Source organism: Ictidomys tridecemlineatus, chromosome 3 (assembly GCF_052094955.1).
Source record: "Ictidomys tridecemlineatus isolate mIctTri1 chromosome 3, mIctTri1.hap1, whole genome shotgun sequence".
NCBI lineage: Eukaryota > Metazoa > Chordata > Mammalia > Rodentia > Sciuridae > Ictidomys > Ictidomys tridecemlineatus.
The window spans coordinates 192,676,763-192,698,314 of record NC_135479.1 but is presented as its reverse complement, the minus strand read 5'-3'; the positions used below and the strand labels follow the sequence as shown (position 1 = coordinate 192,698,314).

Sequence of the window (21,552 nt, the reverse complement as noted above, 5' to 3'; positions counted from 1 at the left end):
TCCTGTATTCGGAAAAGCCCTGGGTCCTGAGAACAGAATCTAAAAGTATCACGGGAGGACGCAGAGTAGAAACGAGTGACCAGAGCGGGAAGCAGCATCCCGAGAACCAAGGGATGTGACCCGCACGACCCCCGAAGGCACCTCGGCAGGTATGGAGGCCAGACCCGGGTCCGTTCGGTCCTCGGCGCGGTCTCTGTACAGATGTTCAGAAGGGAAGTCCGCGGCGCGGTGGGAATCGCCACCCACACCCAGGCTCTGTGCCCAGCTCCTAGCAGGGTCACAGAAGCGCCAAGACCAGCGCGGCAAGGTCCAGGACTCGGGGGGGCGGGCCCTTACTGAAGCCCCGCCCCTTGCTCCTCCCCCTAGGCGCGCGAGTGGGTCCCGCGCGGCGCCAACCCTTTCCCGGGTCATCGCCCCTCCCCTCTTCCGGGCCTCTAGACCCCCGCGCGCCGCCTCGGGACCGCGCTCGCTCGTACGCGCGCTCGCCGCCTGCCTGCCCGCTCGCCAGCCAGCGGGTCCCCTCAGCGCGCGCTCGGCGGCCCGACGACGCGGGAGCCGCACGCGCCGGACGAGGCTCGCAGCGCTCCCTGTCGCCCAGCGCGGGCCGCTGAGCCGGCGCCCTCGGTTTCCGGCCCGGACACGGTCACGGCCGCTAAATCTGCAGCCCCAGAGAAGCGGCGCCGCGGCGGTGAGGAGACCCAAACTGGGGGAGGCGGTGATGGCGGGTCTGAGGGCAACGGGAGAGGGTGGTCCGAGCGCTCCCGCGGCCACGTCGAAGGCTCGCTGGCGGGCGGGGAGCGGGGGGGAAGGGGAAGGGTGCGGGTTCGAACCCGGGTGCACGGGCTCCAGCTCGGCTCTGGGAAGGGCTGGGGTCCGCGGGGACGGCTCGCGGGGGTTTCCGCGGGACCCCGGCGGGCCCCAGAGCGAGGAGACGCCGCCTCGAGGCTCGTGCCACGTTTCCACCTCGCGTTACCTTCCGCCTTAGGGTGGGCGACTGCCCTGCGCCTTCCCACCCTCTGCCAGCCCCTTTCGCGTCGGTGGCGTTTCCGCGGCCCGGGGGCCCGGCTTGCTGTCAGAGGGTCCCTCCTCAAGGAAGCCGGGTCTTCGAACCCGGGTCCCCGGGTGCTGGCCGCCAACCGGAGACAGCCCGCCCTAGCGAGGATGCTGTGGGAGGCCGGGAATTGGGGCCCGGGGGCCGTCCCCCTGAACTTGGGGGAAAACCAGGATTGCAGAAGTCCGACCGGCTTGCAGGTCGTCCTCAAGAGCGGGTGGAGATGTTTGGTGGCGCTCGGCCCAGCCCTCTTAAATCCCCAGCGGGAGTGCCTAGCAGCTGGTTCTGATGGCTTCAGAAAGTCCAACTCTTGTCCCTTGAAGTTTTCCCCCACCTCATGGTCGGGATCCCGCCTAGTGACGCCGCCGAGGCCCGTCACGGACTCCGCATCCCCGAGGCCAGCCTTCCGCTCCCTCAACCTTGGGACGTCTATCTAGAGAAATTTGTTTCTGGAAACGGATGCGATTAGCTCTTCGTTACAAGGGAGGGGAAACTACAAACTTATGAACTCCTCGAAGGCCGGGCTTGGTTTTCCTTTGGTTTTATCCACGCAGCCAGGAGCTGAGGAGACTGGAACAAAAGTAGAACTTGAGGAGCAGCCGCGGCGGTGACGACGTCCCAGGATGACGTCACCGTGCGATATTTAAAATGGGAGCTCTTTGCTCTGACGGTGGTTGGAAGGGTTGTGGCCACTTACTCGAAATGTCTATGGTCTTACTGGCCCTTCCTGCTTCTGTTTGTTCTCTCTCTGACTTTATAACTCTCCCTCTTTTACTCTTTGGGAATCCTAGAATACGGCTGGGGGTGGGTTAGCTTTTTAGCTATTCCAGTCACCATTGCTTCAAACAGAAAAATAAATAAAGTCCATATGACTCATCTTGTGTTACAACCAAAAGCAGCCACTAAGTGGTTCTTTCCTTTCCTTCTTCCTTTTTATTTTTTATATGAAACTAAGCAAACAAGAGTAAATCACCAAATTCTGATACACGTATCACATAGTTGGCAAGTTTAATGAATGAGGACAATGATTCAAGGAATTCAGTCCATTTCTTAAAGTGTGGTTCCTTGTTTTCTTTGGTGGGATAGAAGTTACTATAGTTCCTTCAGCAAGTTTCTTCCCAAACGGTGTATTAAATTGCAGTAGGTTTCTTTTCCATCATAAAGTGGCAGAGTATAAATGTAGCTTTATAAAGTGGAAATGGCTTACATTTTTCAGGAGGGAGTTCCATAGCAGTTGCAGTCCACTGAAGTAGTTATGTAAGTAGCTGTGCCCAGCTCCTGGTACCTAGCAGTTGAAGCTGAATTGACATTCTAGGGCCCTAGGGGAAAAAATCAGGTGTGTTCCAGGATCAGAAAGCACATAACTGCCACCACACTTCTCAAATTATATAGAATTTATTTCACAGTAAGTTCCCATGTTTGAATTTATACATAGAGCAAAAGAATCACATTATGAAGAGAGACTTAAAAGAGCAGGTTGAGAAAAGAAAGAAAGCTAACAGAATCAGCTTTGTTTTAAAATGTGTAGGAACAAACTCTTTGCTAAGTTAGTTGGGTTTTATACTAAACATAGCAGAGTCTCCCAAAAAGGTGGTGTTGCTTAGTAAATGCAGCATCCAAATAACTCTAAGATACTTACAGCAGCCAAAGAAATGAGCTCATCCAGTAAACAGAATATATATCAAAACAATCCCAAGACAAGATTTTTGTCTTTATGGATTAAATTAGTGATAAATCAGATCTGCCATTTTAAAAGAGTCTTTTCTTCAAAATGCAGCTACATCTCTAATTATTTCTTTTAGTTCTTCTATGAGCAACCCTGAATTTCTACTCTTTTAAATACGTTTTGTAGGAGCCACTATTTTTTGTCTTATCTTTTAAAGAACTTTATATCTATTCCTGAAAGAGTACTTACAGAAAGTCAATGCTGAAATTTTTATGTATAACAGTTTTATTGAGATATAATTTACATACCATACAACTTACCCATTTAAAATACATAGTTCAAGGTTTTTTGTATATTCACAGTTGTATAACCATTATCATACCCAGTTTTGGAATATTCTTATCACCCTAAGTAACTTTAAACTTATTAGCATCACTCCTCTTCCCCTTCTGTCCTGCCCCTAGACCACTGTCTATAGATTTGCCTATTTTGGACAGTTCATATGAGTGGAATCATATGATATGTGATCTTTTGTGACTGGCTTATTTCTCTTAGAATGTTTTCAAGGTTCATCCATGTTATAGAATGTATTGGTACTTCATTCCTTTTTACTGCTAAATAATATTCTACTGCATGTAAATACATAATTTGTGCATTCATTAGTTGGTGAACACTTGGGTTGTTTCTACTTTTTGGCTTTTATGAATAATGCTTCTGTAAATATTTTGTACAAGTTTTTGTACACACATGTGTTTTCATTTCTCCTGGGCATATAGCTAAGAAGTGGAATTACTGGATAATATGATAACTATTTATAACAGTTTTAGGAACTATAAACTTCTAAAATATCTCTTCAATACTCAATTTTAAAATGGACTTTCTTGCATGTTTTAAAGCTGAAATAATTACTGACATGTTTAGTGAAATCTGTATAATAATATCATTTATTATTGTGGTTCTCTTTAATATCTGATATCATTTCAGTCAACAGGAACAATTTGGTGTGCTCTTTTTACTTCTTTGCAAAGCTAAGTGATACAGTTCTGAAATAGTATTTTATAATAAGCTCTTTATTGTATAAACATAAATCAGTGATTGTTCCCTACTTCAGATATGAGCTAATGAAATACAGCATTAAATTGGAAGGAGGAAGAAAAGCTGAAGGAGGATTTTTTGCAGAGCTTTATCTTCCAGTTTTTATATTTTGTTTTATTTGAAAAAAATCTATTTTATCTTTGCAGGGAAAAATGAAGAATGAAATTGCTGCCGTTGTCTTCTTTTTCACAAAGCTAGTTCGAAAACATGATAAGTTGAAAAAAGAGGCAGTTGAGAGATTTGCTGAGAAATTGACTCTAATACTTCAAGAAAAATATAAAAATCACTGGTATCCAGAAAAACCATCAAAAGGACAAGCTTACAGGTAAATGATTACATTGGACAGTTGGATTGAACTAGAGGCAAATCAACTCCTGAAAAGGTGCAAGGCCAGAGGATTGAAGGATGTGCCAAACATCCCTATAACGATTTTACCTGCAAAATATAGACAATTTCTGAGGTGTCAGTTTAAAGTATTTGTTGATGGACTCCTACTGCCTAGACTTGGGCGGCCAGTGCTGTAGGCTCATAGGATTTAGTCTCTTGTGGTTATAAAATGGTTCATGACTGAGTACATTTCTCTATGTATCATAGGTACTTGGGGTTTTTCACAGTTCTAGAGGACTCCTAATCATTCATAATTAAGCATGGTAAGAGTTGAGTCTTCTTATATCCAAAAGTAAATTATATGCTATACAGTTTGGGGGGATTAAACCCAGGGACATTTTGCCACAGAACTACATCCTGGCCCTTTTTATTATTTTATATTGAGACACAGGATGTCATTAAGTTGCCCAGGCTGACCTTGAACTTACCATCTTCCTGCCTCAGCCTCCCAAGTAGTTTGGACATACACCACTATGCTTGGCTGCTATGCATAGTTCTTTTTGGTAGAAGCCAGGGTTAACAATATTGTAGATGAAATAACTCACCTATGATCCATGGCTAATAATCCTTGAGTCTAGGATTTAAACTCAAGTCTAACTCACCAGATTGTCATGAGCTTTCTGCCTACCACTTGGCACTGAGAAGGAAGAAAATTCTTCTTTGAACTATCTTTTATACTCTGGTTGATGAGTTACATTTGAAGTTTGAAGTAAAGAAAAGCAGGTGTCTACAAAATGTGTCCTGGCATGTTCACTACCTAATATTTATGTGACCGCTTAGAACTGGGTCTGAGAATCTCTTCCTAAACTTAGCTGTCAAACCTTTCCCCATTTTACATGTGGCCATATAAAATAAAAGTGGAACAGTTGTGACTACTGTAATACAACAAATTCTTTTATTTGAGCCTATTGCTATCCCTAAAGTTTATTCTGCAAATCAGTCTTCTGTGTTTTTATGTAAAAAGTTCTTTTCTTACTGAGCTATTGCAAGTATAGGACTATTCAGGGAATCTCGGAGGGGGTGAAAATATAATTCCTTTATTTCTCATTTGCTGAAAGACAAGATCTAATGTCCTATTGACAAGGGAATAAAGATTAGAATATTTCCTCTTTCACATATATCCAAAGAGGTTTCTTAATAAATTAAAAAATGTAGTGGATTGTTGGATTGAAGTAGAAATGTGGATGTTAACATAGGCTTGGTCATTTTGGGGGGTTCCTTTTTTTCTGCACATGTACTTTTCTTTCTTCTTCCCCTTTACTCCCTATGATGGAAATTGAATCCAGGGTACTTAACCTTTGACCTGTATCCTTGACCCCTTTTATTTTTAGACAGTGTCTTGCTAAATTGCTGAGACTGGCCTGGATCCTGTGATCCTCCTGCCTCAGCATCCCCCAGTAGCTGGAATTGCAGGCATGTATCACCACATCTGACTTTTTCACATCTACATTTCTGATAGAATAGCTTTTGAGTTTTTATACGGACCTAATTGATGAAGGCTTTTGGAAGTGCCAAGACACTGTATTATTACAGCAAAAACAACAACAACAACAAAAAGTGACACTGTCAAGTAAAGGTCAAACACTGTATGATTTCATTTCCACTAATTCTAAAAACTAGAGAAAAAATTAATTGAACAGGATTAAATTGGCAAGTGATCAGAAGTATCATTGACTCATTTTAAAACTCAGTGAAGTCTTTGAGGTAGAATACCATTTGACTTCATGGTAATTTGTTAATGTTATAGATATGAAAATATAGTATTAACTAGAGTTATTAAAATCTCTTCAATTTATAGAGTAGGTTGAAGCATTCTTTTTCTTCCAAATGTTTATACATTAAATATGTTTTCTCTGTAATATATACTAATAAGATACTTACCAAGGGCAATTTGACATTAAGAACTGTAAAAATGTTCATGCCTTTTAAGCATTAAGTCTAAGAATCTATTCTGGAAGCATAATTAGAAATGCAGACAAATATATATGAATATGGATGTTTCTTACACTTTGTAATTGGAAAGAACTAAACTGACAACATTGAGTGGTAGACTATTTTTATGCAACTTTTAAAGTCTTGTTTTTCAAGAGTAGTTAAAGGAGAAGTAGTCACAGTGTGTAAACAAGTAGCATAAAAATATATAAGGTACTTTCCAGGTGTAGTGGCATGTGCCTGTAAATCAGGCTTCTCAGGGACTAAGGAAAGAGGATTCCTAGAGTTCAAGGGCTGCCTGGACAACTTAGGAAGACTGTGTCTCAAGGGCAGGGGATGTAGCTCAGTGGTAGAACACCTGCATGTGTGAGATACTGGGTTTAATATCCAGTAACAACTACACTCACACACACTTGTGTACATTTGTTGAAGAAAAATCCTGCTTAAGCATCTATATTTACATATAATTTTTAGGCTTAGAGCCTGTATCACCTTCATTATGGGTAACATCTGTTTCCTTATCCTTAACTGCTTTTGATGCTGGGGCTTTTGAATTAACCTTACACAACATTAGAATCTGTCTATAAAGGATTAAGCACCTTCTTACATTCTATTGTTAATGATATTAAGATAAGTACAGAGAATCAGAATAGATACCCGTATTATTGTATTTTTTGTTGTTATTGTTTTGCAGCACTGGAGCTTGAAACTAGGGCCTTACACATGCTAGGCAAGCATTCTAACACTGAGTTACATCCCCAACCCTGGGTATTGTCAGATAACATGAATTGTGGTGTCTGGTGCCTGGATTTGAAATCTAGATCTATTGCTACTAGTTGTATGATGTTGGAAAGTTACTAAAACTCTCTGCCTCCTGTTTCCATATAAGGTTGAAAATAATATTTAATTCATGTGATAATTGTCAGAATTAAGAATTAATATAATCAATGCATTTAAGAAATTGCCCATTGAATAGTAAACATTCAGACAGTTGTTATTAGCTATTACTAATGAGAACTTTTTCATTTTTTGTATCTTGTGACACAATTACTAATTGTTTTTGTGCCATCATATTTATAGTTTAAGGTTTGAGGGAGAGGGTAAATGATTTATCACCAGTAAATATGGGCTAACACTCAGGTTCTCTTGATTGTAGATGTATTTATTGTTTCTTAGATAAATAAATATTGTTTCTTAGATAAAACCATAACAGGCTTTAGTTGTCACTTATTTTCTTTTTAATAAAGAAGTTATATGAAATAAACCAATAACATTTTAGTATCAATTTAATCATAAGTATGTAATATGAATGATTCTATGTCCTTGATTAATTCTATATTTTTAGAACAGCTATAGGTAAGGCAAAGGGTCCTCAACATTATTATCTGAGATAAAAAAAAAACAGGTTCGTGACACATTAAAATATCACAAGAATTTTCAAATATCATTTGAAACACTGGTGTGGTATTTTGTTAGTTATAGATTTTGTTGTCTTGATGCTGCCTCCTAGCTTGTGAAAATTTTGTTATCTAGGAACTTGGCACACAAAAATTTTGCTTTCGGAGTTCTAAGTAATTCCATGCAGCTTTCATACTCCATGCACATGAACTGTACATGTGCAGTCAAATAGTCTCTGGGTAAACTGAGGTAGAGCCAGTTCTAGTGATTACTCTGGGCTCATATAGGTGCCTTCTTTTCAGCAGAGTAGGGAGTCTAAATGTACCTCCTAGTTTGTAGTTCACATATATATCTATTTAGGGTAAAATATCCTCCTTTGTTCTCCATCAGGGATTTTGTTGTTATTATTATGTACTTTGGCAAATGCTGATTGGTATGATTATGATTAAGATTTAGCTAAACCCTAGACTATGAATATAATTCACTTTATTGTAGATGCATTCGTGTCAATAAGTTTCAGAGAGTTGATCCTGATGTTCTAAAAGCCTGTGAGAACAGCTGCATCTTATACAGTGACCTGGGTTTGCCAAAGGAGCTCACTCTCTGGGTGGATCCATGTGAGGTGTGCTGTCGGTGAGTTCTAAACTTTGACAACTAAACTGATTTTACCAAATTCTCTCATGAGTGGCCTGCCTACATAGATTTATGATTGTAAACTGGTGGTTTGGTCTTCTCAAATATTTATTTTATGAAATACTTTGCATGTGGTAATGGGGATTGAACCCAGGAGTGTTCTACCTGTGTGACATCCCCAGATATTATCTTCTTTTTCTTTCTTTTTCAGTTTTATTTTGAGACAGGATTTTGCTAAGGTGCCCTGGCTGTCTTTCATAGTGGTATACTTTCCCTTCAATTTAGGAAAGAAGCTAATTCCACATAATACTGGATAATAATTTTTGATTGGTCTCTTTTTATTTCCCTTCCCTATTTTGATTTGCAGTTAACTGAGGGATATTTTCAAGGTTTTGTTTTCATAATGGAACTTAACTTATCTCACAGAATTGTAAGAGATGAGTGCTAGGTGTGAAATCTGTTTGAACTCTATTAAAAAAAAAATTATGGACTAGATGCTTTTAGTTGTGGGATTTTAAAAAATAAAAGCAACATTCACCTTTTAGGTAGTTCATAGTGTAATAAGGAAGAAGAAAGGGTAAGCCCTGACACCATAGTCTGATCTGTGCTGTGTTGGATCTATGTAGCCAAGTACAGTAGCACATGCTGCATCACTACTACTCTGGAGGCTGAGGAAGAAGAATCACAAGTTTGAGGGTAGCCTGGACAACTTAATGAGACCCTGTCTTAAAATAAAAGGGGATATAGCTCAGTGGTAGACTACAAGTCCCTGGGTTTAATCTCCAGTACTATAAAACAAATAAACAAAAAAAAGTAGAAATTATACATAAGTGCAGTGATAGGTGACACCAAGGAGAAATTTAGAGGCTGTGCTGGGGCGGGGGGGTGGTCAGAAAAGATGAAACTCAAGCTGACAGAGAAATGATGATTTGAGGTTGACTAGATGACAAAGCAGAAATGCTGTTCCTCTGGGAGGAACCAGAGGCATGGAATCCCCACAAGAATTTTCCTATGACCAAACCTGAAGGGTGTTTCTCTTTGGTTTTAAGGTACAATTCTATTGGCCTCTGTATTGATTGTAGTAGAGCTTCCTTTGGTTATAAACCTAATTATGCTTCTCAGCTTCAGCAGTGAGCGGGGGAGTAAAGATATGTAGTGCTAAAAATATATGGTTATTCTTCCACTAAATTTTATCAGGAACACCTGGAAATTACTACTTGATTTGCCAGTAGTTGATATAAACTTATTGCTTTGGGAAACCTCATGGAGGAAGTAGAGATTTATAGAGATTTAGATTCTCCAGCACTTCTTTTCAGGTAGGAAAAAGGAAGGGTAAGCCATCACAAGTTTAGGTCTGAGAATGTTAAGATTCTGGGACAAATTAAGGATAGATCGTCTTAGGCTGGTGTCTGACTTTGGAGACTATGGTCACTGGACTCCCGCAGAAGACTTCAGTTTACAAGAAAAACTGTCATATTGAATTGCTTACTTTCTTGTTTACCATAGTTAACTCTTATTTAACACATAGTTCTAAGTTAGTTGTATAGTTTCTCTGCCCATTAAAAAAAATTAATAGCATTTGAAAGAAAATTATTCATGGTAGTCATAAAACTACAAAAAACTGTTATCTAGTCTTGACAGAGATAAGAGTAAAAAGCTAAAAAGTTGAGCACAAATGTATTATCACATAGTTAAATAGTATGATTCTAAATCGTTAGGGAAAATTTTTATATCTAAGGATGTTTAAGAAGTTGGGTAATTGTATGAATATTTTGGACATATTTACTTTGAATGCTTAAAATAAGTCTTAGAACCTGAGGATAAAAGCTTTAGTTATATGGACATTTTACTTCAGTGGATATTTGCCTTATTTGACAATACCAGATGATGAAAAACACTACGTATTCATCTTGTTATTTTAAAAAGTCTTCATATTCATTAATCTTCTAATAATTTATACATAATTAAAATTTGCCCCAAAATGGCTATGATGTGTTTTTTCTTCCCACTGCTAATAGAATTCACCTCCAGTATGTAATATACTTAATCAGAGATACCAGAACACTAAGTGCTTTTTTGGGGGTGGGGGGTGGGTACCGAAGATTGAACTCAGGGGCACTTGACCACTGAGCTACATCCCCAGATCTATTTTGTATTTAGAGACAGGTTCTCACTGAGTTATTTAGTGCCTCACTTTTGCTGAGGCTGGCTTTGAACTTGCCATCTTCCTGCTTCAGCCTCCGGGAGATGCTGGGATTATAGGCATGTGCTAACTAACTCATTGGTATACTAGAAACTGAGATTATAAAAAAGAATTGGTGCATTCAGAACATTCTTCATAGTCCTCAGTTATTCTGTCAGGATGAAAAGGTGAATGAGTACAAAGAATACCATATGGTTAAAAAGGTTATCATTTAGTGAAATATTTGAGGAGACAGCATAGATAACAGATTTTTTTTAGGATGAAAAAACTCTGAGAATAGCTGGCAGTTTTATTACCTATTCAACATATTGTATAACTTTTTACACGATATGTGCTGTCTCTTTTTTTGTGATAAAGAACGTTAGATAACTATTGATTTGTTTCATATTGACTAAATTAACCTGTTTTAGCAGTGCATCATTGAAAACTAGAAAGTTTAGAGGTTGTCCAATACTAATTCTCCTAAGGAATTAATTGGACATTCTAATGTTACAGTAATACAGCCAGCAGCTATCCTTACTGTGAATGAGGCCCTCATACCAAAATACTACAGAGGGAAAGATACAGAACCTAATTTGGTGTCAAAGAAATCTGAATTTATAAAGCTGATTCTTCAGTTGTTATGGCTACCTTTTTCCTACAAAGGATTTTTCACAGATTTCTTGCTTTTCTCTTTCGCTTGAAATTTAAGTTCATTAATGGACAAAACAAGATATACTTAACCATTGTTAATATTACTGTTATTAACATGAATTAAGCTTTGATTGTGTCAAAATTGAGCCTTTAAAACATGGAGAAGACATAGTGGTAAGTTTCTGTTGTTAAAACATTCATGTTAAATAAACTTGGAAATAATATATAATACATGCATTCTGTGTTGTAAGGAACTTACCCAATTGCTTAGGCTTTTTATAAGAAGAATTTCTAGTTGAAGATATCTGAGTTTATCCAGTCAACTCCAGCTTCCTCATTCAGCATATAGGAAAGTTAGGCCTGAAGAAATTAAGTGACTTGTCTCTGAGGGTCATGGAGCTAGTTAGTGGCAGAGCCAGAACAAAAAACTAGTCCAATGTTCTTTGTACCAACCTATAACAACTCCATTTGTGAGATAAACAAGAAAAGAAAAAGAAGAGGAAAGAAGTGTTGTACATTACATTTAGGTAGCACTGATATCTTTATTCAACCTATAGAAATGGAACACAGCACACTTATTTAAAGAAATAGCCATGATTAAAAAATAATGTAATTAAATAACAGCAGTAAAACCTTATTTTTCTATTAAAGTCTATCAAGTTTAACATTTCCACTTGAAGTTACTTGTTTAATCTTTTTTCAAGCCTTGAATCACTTTGTGTTTCTAACTTCAAAGTATGTATTATGTGAACTATTCAAAAAATAATTTTTTTTGTTCTAACACTGATTAGAAATTGTTTCACAGTATTTACATTGTATAGTCTATTTGAATAGCTTTGTGGGTTTTTCCTTTGTCCTTTTTGAGTAAAATTTATGCATTTTTCTCTCATTGCAGAATTTTTCTTTTTAAAAGTAATCAACACCCAACACTTCATATTTCGATAATTAGTTTTCCTATAGCAGGCTTTCAAAAATGTTTGGAAGGATAAAAAGCCATATGTTATTTATTTATTTATTTTAATAATTTTTATTTTGTTTTTATTTTATTTTGAGTTAGGTTGTATTCTTCTTCTTCTTTTTTTTTTTTTTAGAGAGAGAGAGAATTTTAATATTTATTTTTTAGTTCTCGGCGGACACAACTTCTTTGTTTGTATGTGGTGCTGAGGATCGAACCCGGGCCGCACGCATGCCAGGCGAGTGCGCTACCGCTTGAGCCACATCCCCAGCCTGTTTTGTTTTTTTTTTTTAATTAAGAACTGAGTAGTTCTTGAAATATATGAGTAAGCAGTATAATTCAAGCAAAACCCCTTTATTTTCCCAAAGAAGAATTTTTTTCTTCAGTATCGATAATTGTCTGAAATCTAATTTTTGTCAGTGTGAACATAAGAAACAGGCCCCTTTTAAGTATAACCATGGTAAAAAATAAATGTTTAGTTGATTTGTGACTTAAATTACTAGGATATATTTTACAGTGGTCATTCAGAAGTAAATTGGAAAATTTTACTTTACAAGCAATTTCATTGATGTATACAAAAATGTAGTCAAAACAATGAATCTTTTTGTGATGTTTTAAACATTGTTAAATCAGTAGAGAAAGAAAGAAAATGGAATCACTCCAGAAGTAGAAAATTATGGCATTCTTGCTGGCATGTAGCTGGGTTAGGTTATTAAATATGTCAAATTCAGTTCTGGGATGGTTCCTTTCTTTGTTTCCTTGGAATAATTACATATCCAGATCAATATGATTGTTTTTATGGACATTTTCTTGCTTTGTTGATGTGATTTAAAGTTTGTTAATTTTTTATATACTATTAGGTATGGAGAGAAAAACAATGCATTCATTGTTGCAAGCTTTGAAAATGAGGATGAGAACAAGGATGAGATCTCCAAGAAAGTTACCAGGGCCCTTGATAAAGTTACATCTGATTATCACTCAGGATCCTCCTCTTCAGATGAAGACACAAGTAAGGAAGTAGAAGTGAAACCCAATTCTGTGACTGCAGCCCCAAGCCCTGTGTACCAGGTAATAGTCTCATATTAAAGACATTAGTAGGAATTGCTTGTGTTCTGCAGGTACTCCTGCCTGTGTTGCCTGTGGTTTCTGACTTTGTATTCTGTCTTTATATTCAGTTATTTGCCTTTCCCATATACAGGGAACCTGGTTCTCTGAGATGTAAATTGGCATTCTGCATCACTTTTTCCAAAGTCTACTCAACTACTCAATGACTAGGGTAAATATATTTCAGAATATGTGCCCTCCCCCTGCCAAAAAAAAAAATAGAAAAGTTAAAATATACCTGATATTTTATTCAAAAATTGCCACTCATTTTTTTGTACTCTTGAACATTTCCAATTTTATCTTTGGGTTTAACTTTATTCTTGTTCTTCCTATTTCCATTATTAAAGAGAAATTTCACTAAATTATATTTTGGTTAATTTTTTATTTAAGCCAAAACGAAGTTTCCCTCATGGCTTTAATAGTTAAAGAATCATATGATACATTTAGAGACTCTTTCACTTACTTATATCTATATTAAAGAATAGTTAATGTACTTTAAAAAAGTTTGGCCAACAGTATTCTTGAATAGAAGAAAGTTTTTAAAAGTAGAAAAATATGGAGATCTTTTGGATTGAGCTTTATTTTGTACATGTACTTATATCTAATTTTAAGTATATTTTAATGTGCCTGTTTTTATTAATTTGTCTCAGACATCATTTATTATACCATGTTATAGATTAGAATTGGACTAAAATGAAAATTTAAATCTAATGAGTAAGAATAAGGGTATGGGAGTTTTGAATATGAGAAACAAAACTTCTGAATTTAGCATATAGTTATATAATGAACAATTTTTCAGTGACAGTTATTTTTGATTTCTTTCTTTTTGGAGGGAGATGTTGCTGAATTATCCTTCCTAGGCTTGAGAGGAAGATTAGTTGTGAAGGTTATCATACTAGGGATATATGTATATGTCAACACACACCTGCTTTATAAAACTTCAATATAAAAGAGTAAAATAATTAGGTGTCCACCCTCCCTCTTTAGGGGCCAGTCCTGTACCTTTCCACAGAGACATTCATCACCAGGGTTTTTTGTTGTTTTGTTTTGGTATACTTCCATAGACATTTCCTATATAGATAAGTAAATATATCTGCATTTCAGGATCATTTTTAAACCTTTGCCTTAAATATTTTGGACATTATTTTTCTCAGTATCATGCATTATGTACTGTAAATTACCTTTATTAAATTTCCTGTAATGCATTCAGATGTGTAGCAATTTTATTACTCAAGCAAGAATTTAAGTCTCAAAGTGAATTGATTGTTGGTTATTCTTTATAAGTAAATAGATTCTTAATTTTTAGGATTTCTTTTAAAATTAAAATGCATTTAGTTTCCTCCATCATGAAAGAACAATAGGACAATAGAAAGGCATGAAAGTCAAGCTTTTACATGCTTCTGCAGAGAAACATTCCAGTTACAAGCCTTTGTGTAGAAAGCCAGGGCAAATGGGCCACTGTAATCGTTTCTTTCTGTCCCCTTCTTCATCCTGAATCTGGGCTTGCCAAAAGCTTTAAAGGGATTTATCAAATAAGGACAAAAAAATGCCTAGCTTATGGTCTTTGTACTAGAGTGTTTTTGAAAGGTATTCCTTGAGTCAGCTCCCCACAGATCAAGAAGTGAAGATTATGTCAGTTCTGCCCAAATTGATCCTAGAGACTTGGCTTTTAGTATTTATCAATATTAATCAAAATCCTAAACACTTTTTTTTAGAAAGTGACAAATGATTCAAAATTTTAAAACAGAATCAAATTGGGAAACTCTCACTACTAATACTAAGCTATTACTACATTCATTGAGACTGTGTGTTAATGGTTTAAAGAAACACATCCTTATCAATGGAACAGAATAGAAAGTTAAGAATAAACCCATATATGTACAATTGGTCTCCCCTCTAGCATAAATATAAAGGTAATAAAGCAATTCATTTGAGAAAAATCTTCAGGGACTAGTACTGAAACAATTGTATTAAAAAAATTGATATGCTGCCCAGGCCATACACACCAAAAATTACAGATGGAACATAAACATAAAAGCTAAATCTTTGATGCTTTTAGAAGAAAACATAAGGAAGTGCCTTCATTATCTTGATAGAGGCAAATATTTCTTCTAGGAATCACAGAAAACACAAAAAGAAAAAAATCAGACTTCATAAATTGAAAATCTTGGGACTGAAGCATGGCTCAGAGGCAGAGCACTTGCATAGCACTTGTGATGCACTGAGTTTGATTCTTAGCACCACATGACAAAATAAAGGCATTTTGTCCATCTACAACTATAGAAAACAAAAAATTTAAAAAAAAAAATCTTTTCACTCATCAAAAGAAACTACTAAGAACTGGACACTGGCACATACCTGTAATTCTAGCAACTGAAGAGATGGGCAGCAAGTTCTAGACCAGCATTAACAACCTAGCAAGACCCTGTCTCAAAATAAAAAGGGCTGAGGAATGCCTTTAGGTTCAATCCCCAGTACTGAAAACACAAAAAAGAACTAAGAAAATGAATGGTCAAACCATACACTGAGACAAAATTGTGTGTGTGTGTGTGTGTGTGTGTGTGTGTGTGTGTGTGTGTGTGTTTACGTATGTATATATGTATATACATACATATTAGCTCAGTGGTAATGTGACCCTGGTTCAGTATTGCCAAAAGGAAAAAAAACATGTTTATATAACCAAGTACAAAAAAAAAAAAAAGGAATAGTATGTGTGTTTTAAAATGTATAGATACGTTCATAGGTACATGCATAGAATCTCCCTTAGGTCAGTTGCTCCTGAGGAAAGTAATTAGGCAGCTTAGTTCAATAAAGAACAGGGACTTTCCACTCTCCACCATTTTGTATCTTTTTTTTTTTTTTAATATTTATTCTTTAGTTATAGGTGGACACGATGGCTTTATTTTGCTTTTTGTGGTGCTGAGGATCGAACCCAGTGCCTCACGCATGCTAGGCGAATGCTCTACCTCTGAGCCACAACTCTAGCCCTATCTTTTTTATCGTTATATTCTATCATGAATATAATGCTATACAGAATATAAATATTTTTTAAAATGTATACTTGGTCAGATTAGAGATCAAGAGAAACCTGAAATTCACAAGGTGCAGCTTTTTTTTTTTTTTTTTTTTTTTTGGTATTGGGAATTTAACCCAGGTGAGCTACATCACCAATGTTTTCTGTTTTTTATTTGAGAGAGGATTTTGCTGAGTTGTTCAGTTTAGAGCCTTGCTAAAGTTGCTCAGGCTGGCCTCAAACTTAGAATCCTCCTGCCTGTCTCTCAAGTTGCTAAAATTACAGAAATATGCCACTGCTTCTGATATAGCATGCAGCATTTTGAGCAGAGGTGTTCCAAAACTTCTGGTAGAAACATTTTGAATAATGTGAAGTTGATGTCTATCTGACCTACGGGCCAATTTAAGACTTTTGTTCCCAAACACTAAACTGGCTACAACAGAATGATCTGGAGAGTTTTGTCAAAATATTTAGCCTCTATTCCTAAGATTTTATTATTGTTCAGTAAATAAAGGCTAAAATATGAATGTTTTGTGTTTAGAAGCTCCCTAAATGACTACTTACTTAGCTAGCTGTGGAAGCTGCAGGTCTAAAACATTGTATGTTCATATAAGGTTCGATTTGTTTCATGTTTTGATCTTTTCTGATTGAAGTTGTCTTAAATGTGTTTTGAGTTTTATTCATTTCTTCATTTGGGAAAACTGATCACCTATCACTGATGAAGATTTTAACATATTTAGACTTAACCATATACTACTTAGATCTACTTTTGGGGTTATAGATGAGTGATTTTTGTCTTTAATGAGATACATGGAAAATCATGTAGTTTTTTTGTTGAACTCATGACTGATTTTTCCTTTGAATTAACTCAATATTTTCTCTTTACAGATTTCAGAACTGATATTCCCACCTCTCCCAGTGTGGCACCCTTTGCCCAGGAAAAAACCAGGAATGTACCGAGGGAATGGCCATCAGAGTCACTATCCTCCTCCTGTTCCATTTGGTTATCCAAATCAGGGAAGGAAAAATAAACCGTATCGCCCAATTCCAGTGACATGGGTACCTCCTCCTGGAATGCATTGTGACCGGAATCACTGGATTAATCCTCATATGTTAGCACCTCATTAGCTCCTTTTGATTCTGTGAGTGTCATGTTGAGAGTAAGATAGAATATATCTTACTACACATTAAAAGTTCAAAGTTCATACTCAGTAGTGAAGTTAGATGGGCCAAAACCATCAAACTTATTTTTATAGAGAAGTTATTGAGAATAATCTTTCTTAAAAAATATATATATGCACTTTAGATATATTGATATAGTTTGAGAAACTTTATTAAAGTTAGTCAAGTGCCTGAGTTTTTAATATTGGACTTGAGTATTTATATATTGTGCATCAACTCTGTTGTATACAAAACACTGTAGGAGTGGACGATTTGTTCTAGCACCTTTAAGCATTTACTTTATGGAGAGTATGTAAGTTATTTATATACAAGGAAATCTATTTTATGTCATTCTTTAGAAAAATTGCGTGAAATCATGTAGTTGCAAATAAAAAGTAGTTTGAGGCATGATAATGTGTGTTTTTGTTCTGTGCCTTAAAAAACAAAGGAAAAAGCAGAAGGAACATTTTATTTTACCTCAATGTATTTTAACTAAATATTTAGCAAAAAAAGAAAAACAATAAGAATTTTAAGTTTTCCTTTAAAAAGTCAACTTTATTAATCATACCCTCCCAAAGGTCACATGCCAAAATCGACATATAAAAAGCCTAAAATTTGTTAGTGGTAACTAATTGAAAATAAATATAATAAAATACCTTTTAACTATCACAGTCACTATACATATGATTTTTCTAACCAAGAATTTGACCTGTGGTAATTTTGATATGACATTTGACTTACATGCCTTATACCTTTACATAAAGCAGAAATGTTCTTTTGGACACTTTAATGTTTAGGTCTTTACTAGAGGTCTAAAATAAAGTCAAATATTACAGTACTTCAGATTCTTCAGTAGTCCTTCTATTTATACCACTGTAATCCCATCAGTCTTGTAAGTGTACTTGAACTACAAAAAGAAAAAAAGAGACACATCTATTAAGAGTTTGGATATTTTTTTCCAAAAGTAAGTTTTTAAAAACTGAGATCAGCAATACTTTTCCCATCATCTCCATCTTTAAATTTTTAGTATTAAATTAGTTGACTTAATTATGAAAGCCACGCATTGGATGGCCTTAGCAATTCCAAAAATTCCTGTTGTCATTTTTTTAAAATTTGTTTTAAGTATAGAATACAGAAAAGGACAAAAATCATAAAGGTGTAGCTAAATTTTGTGAAAATATGAAATCAGTTTTGACGGAATTTAACTTTATGAGGAAACATTTTCAAACTGTAGAGACTTTTCTAGTCTTAATTTTGTTCTCTATTAAGTAATAAACATCTTATATTTCTAAACCATAATATCTACATTTTTTCCCCCTGAAATTTTTTCCTAGTAATTGGCATCACAGAGTTTTAAAATAAAAAACAAGTTTAGCTGTCATTTATCTCACTATTTTCTTTTAGGTCCTACAGAGTTTTAGGGTGATAATGAGAGATTTTGGTAGACAATTGTTGGAAAGTTTCAAGTATTTTTATTACAAGATTTGGCCAGTATAATTTATTTTATTAGTCTGCTTATGTTGTAGGTATAAGTTCCTTGGGAAAATTGGAAGCATAATAGCCAGTATAGGAATGAAAAGGTTTTTTTTTTTGTTGTTTTGACACACCTCATAACCATACTATTTTTTCCACATCAGTACAAACTTTAAATTGCTTCATTGGTGCAGACAACTAAATGACAACCTCTTAAAAGAAAATGCCAATTCCGAGTTTGACTTCATCTTAGGTTACTACCTGTTGAACATTTTGCCTTTTATTAACTGTCTATCCTTCACCTTATTCTAAAATTGTATTAAAGTCAAAATAATATAGAAAACCTTCATCAATATAACTTTTCTAGTCTGTTATTAATGAGAGAAATCATCACTTTCTCAGCTTTTGGGTCTTAATTCTAGTAAACCTGGGGTATAAAAGTTTACCAGACATCCTCCTCACCACCACCACCCCTGTTTTTTATTTGCAGTACTAGGGATTGAAGCACTCTACCACTGTGCTTCATCCCATCTCACTAAGTTGCCCAGACTGACCTGGATTCTGATACACTCCTGCCTCAGCCCCCACCTGAGTAGGTGGGATTACAAGTATGTGCCACTGCACAGTCTCCCCACCTCTTTTTAAATTATACAGAATAATGTACCAAAACCCTTTGTAATGGAAATTAGGACTTGGAGTTCATGTTTGTAACCCCTTCACAAAATTCCAGGACTGCTGTAAATGAAGACATGGCTGCATAATTACAGCTCTAAAATATTTTCAGGCTATTTTGAGCAGGAGTGGTTGTGACTGAATGCTGAAGATAATTTGTTTTAATTCCCCGTTTTATATTTGTAGACATAACTTCAAAACTCTTAAATTTTAAAGGTTAAAATTGGACATGGATGTTTGAAAAGTACAAATTCTTTTGGTAAGTTCTAGTGCCTTAATACTAAAGTATTTATTGCTTGTTTTTAGCATAATATTTATCTAAAAGTATTTACCTTTTCAGTAAACTATAATTTATAAGCTAAAAGAAAGCATTTATGTTGAATTCTACTAGGCCATCATGTTTTGATAATTTCTTACTTGATGATTAAGAAAAGAAAAAACACACGGACCCTATATATTTTACCTGGCAGAGTAGCCATTCTATTCATTTTACCAATAGTAAACTGTAAACTTGTTTTTATTATTATGTGCCAAAATTTTGTTCAATCCTCATAACTACCATTATTTTCCTGGTTCAGCTAAGGCCTCCTAGAAAAGTTAAAAATGCCAAAGATGATAGAAAGCTAAGTAACAATTCCTGATTTAGAAACAAGTTGGGTTTTTTTAAAAAGCCAGTGCTCCTGCCTTGGCACCATGTTGTTTATTATCTACAAAATTTATCAACTCTTGAAACTTGTGAAAATGTTCAATATCAGATCAATATTTCATCCACAGGAATGAGAGGTTATGCTCCATTTGTGTACAATGTCAAAATGCATTCTACTATCATGCACAACTAGTTAGAACAAATTAAAAAATAAGATTCATCATATTTGGAAAAAAAAGAAAAAAGGACTAATACAAAGGTTATATTGAATTGAGAATATGAGACACAAAAGTGTCCATATTACTAATAACAGTTCCTTATTACAAAATACTCTGGTATTTCTGGAAAGGAACTAATAACTTGATAACAATTTTATTAAGTTAAACCATAAATCAAATTGCAGTATAGTCCATTGGACAAAAATTGAAATAAGAAAGCCAACTCTATAAATGATTCATCAAGGGAACTAGTAATTCCTAGAGATCTAGTAATTTTTGTAATATCCAAATTTATCAATTTTTAACTTATTTTTTTAAGTTATCAAGTATTTTGTGATTTAACATTGTGCAATTTCATCCTGCTTATATTCCAGTGGGTGAAACAATAACACTGAAGTTCTTAGGGAAACATAATATCTATACATTTCAGATGGCATGGTATTGACATATTGTTCTGGCAAGTTGTCACACAAGCACAAGGAATAGGAAAGGCTCATGCAATTCCAGTTTAAAATGTGTACACTTTATCATTGCAGAAACCATTACCTTCCCAATTTCATAGCTTTAGGCCATCTTCCAGGATTCTTTCATGTGTAATTTTTAAAATAACATAAGGACCCAAAATGGAAACACAGCTGGACATTGTGGCACATGCCTGCAGTCCTAGCTGCTTGGAAATCAGATGGAAAGATCACTTGAGCTGGAGAGTTTAAGATCAACCTGGGTAACAGCAAGACTCCCATCTCAAAAAAAAAGGAAACACACTTAACCCTTAGGAAAAAGCATTAGGATTTGTAGCAGATACATCATTGCAATTAGAGTGATTTGGGATTTATTACTAAAGCACACAATCAGCACAAATAAAAGTATTGAATTCCTTTCTTTCTACTCTCAAGAAAGGAATATCTAGCTGGGCATAGTGGCAGACACCTGTAATCCCAGTGACTTGGGAGCCTAGGGCAGGAGGATCACAAGTTCAAAGCCAGTTTTAGTAACAGCAATACCATAACTGAAATCCTGTCTCAATTTTTTTTTTTTTTTTAAAGGGAGGTTGGTGATGTGGTTCAGTGGTTAAGCATTTCTGGGTTCAATACCTGATACAAAATAAAAGGACTATATGGCTACAGAAAGGGCTTTCATATGAATTGGAAACAATCAATTTAGCCATAGCATGGCAAAAAAAAAAAAATTTACCATGTTTTTATGTGTAAAATAGAAAAAGTTTATAAAATATAAATCTACAAGCTTAAAGTTATTTCAACCCATGTTAAAGTTTTAATATATTATTTCTGGACATAATATTAGTGTTCTG

General features: G+C 36.0%; 2 protein-coding genes across 2 annotated transcripts in view; one reads left to right on the top strand and one right to left on the bottom strand.

Annotated features, from left to right (window-relative positions):
* The first annotated feature begins 556 nt into the window (after nucleotides 1-556).
* On the top strand, nucleotides 557-17,639 carry Btg3 (BTG anti-proliferation factor 3). Its single transcript, XM_078044481.1, has 5 exons — nucleotides 557-688; nucleotides 3,959-4,137; nucleotides 8,025-8,162; nucleotides 12,814-13,021; nucleotides 16,959-17,639. The coding sequence occupies exons 2-5, from the start codon at nucleotides 3,965-3,967 to the stop codon at nucleotides 17,196-17,198; spliced, it is 759 nt and encodes a 252-aa protein (XP_077900607.1). The 5' UTR covers nucleotides 557-688; nucleotides 3,959-3,964; the 3' UTR covers nucleotides 17,199-17,639.
* Nucleotides 17,640-17,765: 126 nt separating this feature from the next.
* Cxadr (CXADR cell adhesion molecule) overlaps nucleotides 17,766-21,552 on the bottom strand; it is a 60,714-nt gene continuing 56,927 nt past the window's right edge. Inside the window, exon 8 of the mRNA XM_078044482.1 lies at nucleotides 17,766-18,138. Within this exon, the coding sequence (XP_077900608.1) occupies nucleotides 18,097-18,138 (42 nt within the window). The 3' untranslated portion in view covers nucleotides 17,766-18,096. The remainder of the gene's footprint in view (nucleotides 18,139-21,552) is intronic.